The following is an 8718-nucleotide window of genomic DNA, read 5'->3' on the forward strand; positions in this document are numbered from 1 at the left end:
GCCAAAGGACTCACACCTATTTGAAGGTGTAACCCGCTCTGTAATGGTGTTCTTTTAGACAATGCTGCAGTACTATTTACAAATATGGTGAATCTATTCTTTGTAACAAAAAGCATACTTGAGACAGAGGGAAATGGGAATTCAAACACAGGTTTTTAAATGTGAGTGTTAAATTGTAATGTTCTCTTTCTCCCTCCCTCCCTCCCTCTCTCTCTCACACACACACACACACACACACACACACACACACACACACACACACACACACACACACACACACACACACACAAATCTCAAGTTGTATGATTTTGTTGTCTCCAAGAAGATTGACAACCCTGTTCAAGTGAAAGATACTGATGTTGAAAGGCTTCAGACCTAGAGCTTCATCTTGTGCACGAGAATACTTTACCATAGAATCTTTAGTGGCATTAGCTCTCTCCACTGGACAAAAGTGGTATTGCAACTTTTAGAATACTTGCATCGCTTCAAATGCACCATTTGTGTTACCTCAATCCTCACTTTATCAACTCTCTCATTACTCTATTGTGGCCGTGGTACCGTCGATATTTAGCTGAGTTTACCCTACTTGTTGTATAGAAATCGTAAACACAATTTCTCACGGAATGACCAAAGTCATATGCTTTCGTCATGTGACGACACACCACATCGGTCCAACATGGCGGCCACGTCTGTCTTCCAGAGAGTGAGAACAGGGTCGAAAATAGGAGCTCAATATGATCAAGAAGGAAATCTTATTCAGGTAACATACTTAAATGTTACGCTGTAGTCTTTCGTTTTTCCAAATATGGTGCGGTTTGTGTCATTATAACAATACAACATTGCAAGGTAAACATGGCTGGGTTTGCCAGTTAGCTAGCTCACCGTTTGCTATATAAACCAACTGATGTTAGCAACTTTGGCTTGCAGGTTGAAACACGGGAGGACGAGGAGCAGAGTGTCAAGCTAGCAGAAATCCTGGAACTTCTGCTTGCTGCTGGATACTTTAGAGCCCGAATCAAAGGACTGGGACCTTTTGATAAGGTGAGTACCAGCAACTTACGTAGGGGTGGCCAAGGCCAACCCTCCTCCTTGTTAGCTGCAGACTCCTTTCGATTCCCGGTATATCATCTCCTTGCTACCCTGTAGATGACACATCTATATTTCTTAGTCCACTTCCCTGAACCATATATTGTAATAGGTGGTTGGAGGGATGACATGGTGCATCACAACATGTAACTTCGACATTGACGTGGATCTACTGTTCCAGGAAAATTCAACTATTGGACAGAAAATGTAAGTAGTTCCCAGCATTACTGTGTTTTCTGTTAGTGATGTTTCTGGACCAGTGTAACTGATGTATATTGACCTTGTGTTTCTCATTGCAGAGCACTCACAGAGAAAATCGTGTCTGTTCTGCCCAAAATGAAGTGCCCTCACCGCCTGGAGCCCCATCAGATCCAAGGGCTGGATTTCATCCATATATTTCCAGTGATACAGGTGTGCTTTCCTAGACATTAGAGTACTGCACTTAGTTTGTGATCTCATGTCTGATTCATTGCCTGTGTTGTATGGTCTTCAGTGGCTGGTGAAGAGAGCCATAGAGACGAGGGAGGAGATGGGAGACTATGTGAGAGCCTACTCTGTCTCTCAGTTCCAGAAGACACACAGCTTTCCTGAGGTGAGCACTGTTATTGTAGGGTGGCTCCATAGCAGGGCTATTAAACTCCAGCGCTACTCATTACATTTCTAAGTGCAACGTTCTGAACGTTTCACTGAATAAACCCGTCTTATGCACCGTCTGTATTGTCCATCCATCCTAGGATGAAGACTTCCTGCAGAGAAAGGAGAAGGCTGTGAAAGCAGTCCTAGATGTATCGGTGAGTGACTCGCTGACACATCATTTCTGGGTCAAATTATCCGATGGCCCTTCACAATACAGGCCCCCCTTGTTATAGTATAAAAACATTAAAATCACATATACAACATTTGTTTTTCTCCTATGGTATTGACAGGAAGTGTATAAACCTCAGAGGAAGTACAAGAGACAGGTTGAAGCAGGAGAGCTGTTGGATGAAGAGTCCAGGGTTCACTCCACCTTGCTGGAGTATGGAAGGTAGGCTACCTCTCTACCTCACACTTTCTTTCTCGCGCTCTTTCTCCATATTCAGTTCTTCATATCCAACTTTCTCCACAGTTCATGTCATTTTCACATTGATTATCAGAACCAATGTGATCTCATCCCATTTGATAATTGTGTTCCTTCCATTTTCCTATCCTTTTCCTGCTTATCATCCATCCTTGTATTAGAATGTCAGATTACCTTCTGTAAGTATGTAAATGGATTTGTTCACTGCAGGGAGTGCTTTTCACATGAATGCTTGTTATGTGTGTTTGAATACAGAAGAGAGTACAAAACACTTAAAATAAGCATGTAGTCTCTGTGTGTGTGTGTGTGTGTGTGTGCGCATGCATGCATGTGTTAGTGTGTTCCTTATAATGTACCAGTATCTTAACAGTGATTTAATATAAGCAAATATTTCTCCTTGGTTTTAGACGATATGGATTCAGCAAGCAGACAAAACAGGACAAGGTGAGCTTCATTGAAATCGCATGAAGTTACAAAAATCTCTTTCATCCCTGACATGTGACGTTAATTGTAGAATTATATGAATTGAAAGCCTAACACTACAGCCTTCTACAGAAAGATACATAAAGGGACAGTAGGTTGATCATTTCGTCCATTATTACAGGGATGGAAACTGGTGGATTATAGGTGTTCTGTCAACTGTAGCTGTAGTAGAAAGTGAAACCTTCATAATGAAAGATGGTTTCCCCCTGTTCCTTACAGACAGAGGATCGGAAAGCCTCGTTGACCCCGGGCTCTCAGGCCACGCCCCAAGGGATGACAGAGGTGTCACAAGAGGAGGAGGACCTGCAGGCAGCAGAGGAAGTAAGGTCACGTCCCACGTGTATCGCTCTAAACCCAACCGTAGCCACATGTCCATTGTCTAATACTTCATGAATGCATCCCTCTGTATGATGATGTCCTGTCATATTTCCTCTCAGATGCGCATCAAAACACTGATGACCAGCATGGCTGCCATGGCGACTGAGGAGGTAGGCACGACTTTAGTTCTTCTCTTTGCCTGCACCTTTACTGTGTGGTTGATTTGTGTCAAGGTTTTTTATTTAATGTGCGACATCAATATATTGTGGTCATGTGTGGCTGTCAGTAGAGCATTGCGCTTGCAACGCCAAGGGTTGTGGGTTAAATTCCCATTCAGGCCACCCATAATCACGCATGACTAAGTCTCTTTGGATAAAATGTCTGCTTTATGCCATATATTATTGCATTGTGTTTGCCTGCAGGGGAGGCTAACAGCTAGCACCGTGGGCCAGATAGTTGGGCTACAGTCTGAGGAGATTAAACAGATAGCATCTGAGTACGCTGAGAAGGTAAGCGACTCTCACATCAGGGCTCACTTAAATGGTTAACCGCAATCAACAGGTTTCTGTCATATTTTAAAGGATAAGTCAATGCCACATTGTGTAGTTAATTTGTTCCCACACACGCATTTCCAGCAGTCAGAGCTGTCTGCAGAGGATCGTCCAGAGCGGTACGGGCCAGTCCAGCAACACCGAAGGATGGTGACCTCTCTAAACAAACAGATCCAACAGAAAACCAAGCAGTTGGAGGAGGTGAGGACTGGACTCTCTGAACTTTACTGTACTTTATTGTGAAATAGCCATGTAGTTCTCTAATGGAAGGATACAATGCTCATTCTTTTAGTGACAGAAGTAAATAAAAGTATGTATTTTGTGTATTTTCAGCTACAAGCCAAGCGCTTGGAGGTAAAATCAGGGTGTGAGCAGGCTAAGAGCAAACTGATGGAGGCCACAGAGCAGACAGAGAGACTGGAGAAAGAGCTGAGTGCCCTGGAAGAGGCTGAGGGACAGGCTGATACTGGGTGAGTACTGCACATGCAGACCAACCATAGGGCATTCATTCAGCGGTTGTTCGTATAGAAAAACCCTGAAATTATAAATGTGCTTTGGACATTTCTCATCCTCCCTGTGTGTACCGCAGTCTGTTGGAGAAGCTGAGGGCTCTGGTAGGCATGAATGAGAACCTAAAGCACCAGGAGCAGGAATTCCGGACACACTGTAGAGTGAGTCTGCACACTTTCCCTAATACATCATAATAGTCCATATGACTGGTTAGACATATTTCATAGATGTACAGTTGAAGTCGGAAGTTTACATCCACTTAGGTTGGAGTCATTAAAACTCGTTTTTCAACCACTCCACAAATTTCTTGTTAACAAACTATAGTTTTGGCAAGTCTGTGCCTTTTTTAAACAGCTTGGAAAATTCCAGAAAATTATGTCATGGCTTTAGAAGCTTCTGATAGGCTAATTGACATCATTTGAGTCAATTGGAGGTGACCTGTGGATGTATTTCAAGGCCTACCTTCAAACTCAGTGCATCTTTGCTTGACATCAAGGGAAAATCAAAAGAAATCAGCCTAAACCTCAGAAAAAAAAATGGTAGACCTCTGGTTCATCCTTGGGAGCAATTTACAAACGCCTGAAGGTACCACGTTCATCTGTACAAACAATAGTACGCAAGTATAAACACCATGGGACCACGCAGCCATCATACTGCTCAGGAAGGAGACGCGTTCTGTCTCCTAGAGATGAACGTACTTTGGTGCAAAAAGTGCAAATCAATCCCAGAACAACAGCAAAGGACCTTGTGAAGATGCTGGAGGAAACCGGTACAAAAGTATCGATATCCACAGTAAAACGAGTCCTATATCGACATAACCTGAAAGGCCGCTCAGCAAGGAAAAAACCACTGCTCCAAAACCGCCGTAAGAAAATCCAGACTACAGTTTGCAACTGCACATGGGGACAAATGTACTTTTGGAGAAATGTCCTCTGGTCTGTTGGAACAAAAATATAACTGTTTGGCCATAATGACCATCGTTATGTTTGGAGTGAAAGGGGGAGGCTTGCAAGCCGAAGAACACGCTAAAGAACCCCATCCCAACCGTGAAGCACGGTGTTGGCAGCATCATGGTGTGGGGGTGCTTTGCTGCAGGAGGGACTGGTGCACTTCACAAAATAGATGGCACCATGAGGAAGGAAAATTATGTGGATATATTGAAGCAACATCTCAAGACATCAGTCTGGAAGTTAAAGCTTGGTCGCAAATGGGTCTTCCAAATGGACAATGACCCCAAGCATACTTCCAAAGTTGTGGCAAAATGGTTTAAGGACAACCAAGCCAAGGTATTGGAGTGGCCATCACAAAGCCCTGACCTCAATCCTATAAAACATTTGTGGGCAGAACTGAAAAAGCGTGTGCGAGCAAGGAGGCCTACAAACCTGACTCAGTTACACCAGCTCTGTCAGGAGGAATGGCCCAAAATTCATCCAACTTGTTGTGGAAGGCTACCATAAACATTTTACCCAAGTTAAACAATTTAAAGGCAGTGCTACCAAATACTGAGTGTATGTAAACATCTGACCCACTGGGAATGTGATGAAAGAAATAAAAGCTGAAGTAAACCATTCTCTACTATTATTCTGACATTTTAAATTCTTAATATAAAGTGGTGATCCTAACTGACCTAAGACAGGGAATTTTTACTAGGATTAAATGTCAGGAATTGTGAAAAACTGAGTTTAAATGTATTTGGCTAAGGTGTATGTAAACTTCCGACTTCAACTGTTTTTGATATATTTCACTAATTTCCTGGTAAGAGCACCACAACTAATATGGAGTGCTATTTGATTCCAGGAGGAGATGGTTCGCCTGCAGCAGAACATTGAGAACCTGAAGATTGAGTCAGGAGATGATACGGAGGATGAGAAGGTAGCACACTGGCCCTGAGAGGAGCCCTCCCAAGACCAGCTAACTCTTCTTTGTCTATGTTTAACTCTCTCTCTGTCTCTGTGTCTCTCAGGAGAGGAGTCAGCTAATAGAAAAGCAGTACAACACAGACAGAGAGAAGCTACAGAAAATCAGACTACTGATGGTAAAATCTTCAACACACACTGCTGGAGCAGGATTAATTCATGCTTATTCAGTTTGAATTGAGTTAGGCATTTTGTTTGGATCATGCAAATAGTGGTTCTCTTACCACTTCCATTATTTGCTCATGACCTGAGGTCTACTCTGATAGGCTCGTAGGAACCGTGAGATCGCCGTCCTGCAGAGGAAGATAGACGAGGTGCCGAGCAGGGCAGAACTGACCCAGTATCAGAAAAGGTTCATTGAGCTCTATGGCCAAGGTGGGTGTCTTAGCCTCATCCTCTGTTTTTGGCATATTGTTTAACAAGTTCTTGCATCAAACGCAGTTATACACAGTGTACAAAACAGTAGGAACACCTTCCTAGTATTGAGTTGCACCTCTTTTGCCCTCGAAACAGCTTAAATTCGCCAGGGCATGGACTTTAGACATGGTGTCAAAACCAATCCACAGGGATGCTGGCCCATGTTGACTCTAATGCTTCCCACAGTAGCTTCAAGTTGGCTGGATGTCTTTTGGGTACACACAGGAAACTGTTGAGTGTGAAAACCCAGCAGCGTTGCAGTTTTTGACACAATCAAACCGGCGCGCCTGGCACCTACCATACCTTGCTCAAAGGCACTTAAATCTTTTGTCTTGCCCATTCATCCTCTCAATGGCACACATACACAATCCATGTCTCAATTGTCTCAAGGCTTATAAAATAATGATTTAATCTGCCTCCTCCCCTTCATCTGTAAGAGACCATAGCTTTCACCTGGATTAACCTGGTCAGTCTGTCATGTTTTATACACTGTGTATTTTTTTTGTGTTTTCAAGTTTATTTGTCATATGGACAGGATACACATAGTATACACAGTCCATAGCAGCAGTCATGATGTGTATGTACCATGAATGTTTATGTGTGGTTGCATGTATGCTAAGAGGCAGAGAATCAGTGCAGGTGGTCAGTCTAGTTCAAGGGTTCAGCAGTCTGATGGCTTGTGGATAGAAACTGTCTCTGAGCCTGTTGGTTCGAGACCCGATTCTGTCTGCCCTGCGGTAAGGGAGTGAACAGTCCGTAGCTGGGGTGTGTGGGTTCCTTAATGATGTTGCGGTGTTAATAATGTTTGCTTTTTTGGCCTTTAGTTTCAGCAACACATAAAGAGACCAAGCAGTTCTTCACCTTGTATAACACATTAGATGACAAGAAGGTTTACCTGGAGAAGGAGGTAAGAGAAAAGTTTGCCCTCTTTGCCCTCTATCTCAATCAATTTCATAGAGCCATTGCAGTTGAAATCAGCGGTTTACTCATCATAGTCGTCATCCTCTGTCTTGATCTGTTTCTTTAGGTGAACTTGCTGAATTCCATCCATGACAACTTCCAACAGTAAGTATTGTCACAATTAACCCTCTCTAAACCTATCCTGCATTTGGTATTATGGGTAATGGAGTCCAGCAGATTTACTTCCTGTCCAAGCTGTGGTTTTTCTGTCTTGCTCAGGGCGATGGCGTCTTCGGGGGCCAAGGAACAGTTCTTGAGACAGATGGAGCAGATAGTCGAGGGAATCAAACAAAGCCGCATCAAGGTAACCATCTATTATTATCTTTACTGTCTACTGCGTAATGACAGCTTTCACTGAACATGCCAGGTGCTCACCCCCTGGCCCTAGTGACACATAAATTAGACAGCGATGTGGAAGTGGAAAAAAATTAGGCAGAGCATATTGGTAATGTGATGTGTGTACAGATGGAGAAGAAGAAGCAGGAGAACAAGATGAGGAGAGACCAGCTGAACGATGAGTACCTCGAGCTGCTGGATAAACAGAGGCTCTACTTCAAAACTGTCAAGGACTTCAAAGAGGTGAGGCCTGAGAGAAAACAATGTTCTGGGTCTGTACAGTAAAACATAAAGGAACTAGTTAACTGTTTTATGAATGTATTTTATTGTAGTCTCCCAGAGCTGAATATTGTTTTCTGAACTGTTAAAGAAGAGAATCACTGAGGTTGTTTACTGATCCAATAGTCTTTCTTACAGGAGTGTCGGAAGAACGAAATGCTGCTATCCAAGCTGAGAACCAAGGGAGCTTCGTAACTCAAATAATCTCTTATTGTTTATAAAAACTAATCTCAAAACAAATCTCATCAGTCAATGACTTTGTTTTGCTGTCTGCATTATGTATTCTCCTCTATTGGAGGTCATCATTGTTTTGTCTTATTCTGCCTATTGTGTTTTGAGATTCCACGTTTATTTGCAGCTTTTGGTTAGGGATGTCACTCGTGGCAGGGCAGAGGGATTCTTGAGAGAGGGACATTAACTGCCCTGTGCACTGTGACATGAGGAATGTTCGCTCTACTTATGTGCCAATTACCTGTGCCCGGCCCCTGTGGCATTAGCCATTGCAGTAGACCTAATGTTGTAGATAGGTACTCTGTGAAATCCCAAGTGTGCAATTGGCACTAACGTGCAGGGCTATCTGTACAGTTGTATTCATTAGCTTTCTCAGATGTTGATTAGAGTGTAACAGTGCAGAATGAGGCATGGTTGACACTGTTACTAAACTACAGCATTTCAAATTAATAAATACTATGCAGAAATATGGTTCACTTTTATGCTGACAATTTTTTCAACCAAAATCAAATGTTTTACCGGTGTCTTATTCTCTGTCTATCCTTTCCAACAGTTTACTATCAAGTTGGCA

At 42.9% G+C, this 8718-nt stretch overlaps 1 protein-coding gene across 1 annotated transcript; it reads left to right on the forward strand.

Moving 5' to 3' along the window:
- The first annotated feature begins 662 nt into the window (after positions 1 to 662).
- Positions 663 to 8609, forward strand: ccd93 (Coiled-coil domain-containing protein 93). Its single transcript, NM_001140793.1, is given in 4 exon segments — positions 663 to 760; positions 928 to 1041; positions 1199 to 1291; positions 8117 to 8609. Coding segments are annotated over 4 exon segments (312 nt in total). The 5' UTR covers positions 663 to 676; the 3' UTR covers positions 8138 to 8609.
- Positions 8610 to 8718: the final 109 nt, after the last annotated feature.

The sequence above is a fragment of the Salmo salar genome, chromosome ssa21, assembly GCF_905237065.1.
Source record: "Salmo salar chromosome ssa21, Ssal_v3.1, whole genome shotgun sequence".
NCBI lineage: Eukaryota > Metazoa > Chordata > Actinopteri > Salmoniformes > Salmonidae > Salmo > Salmo salar.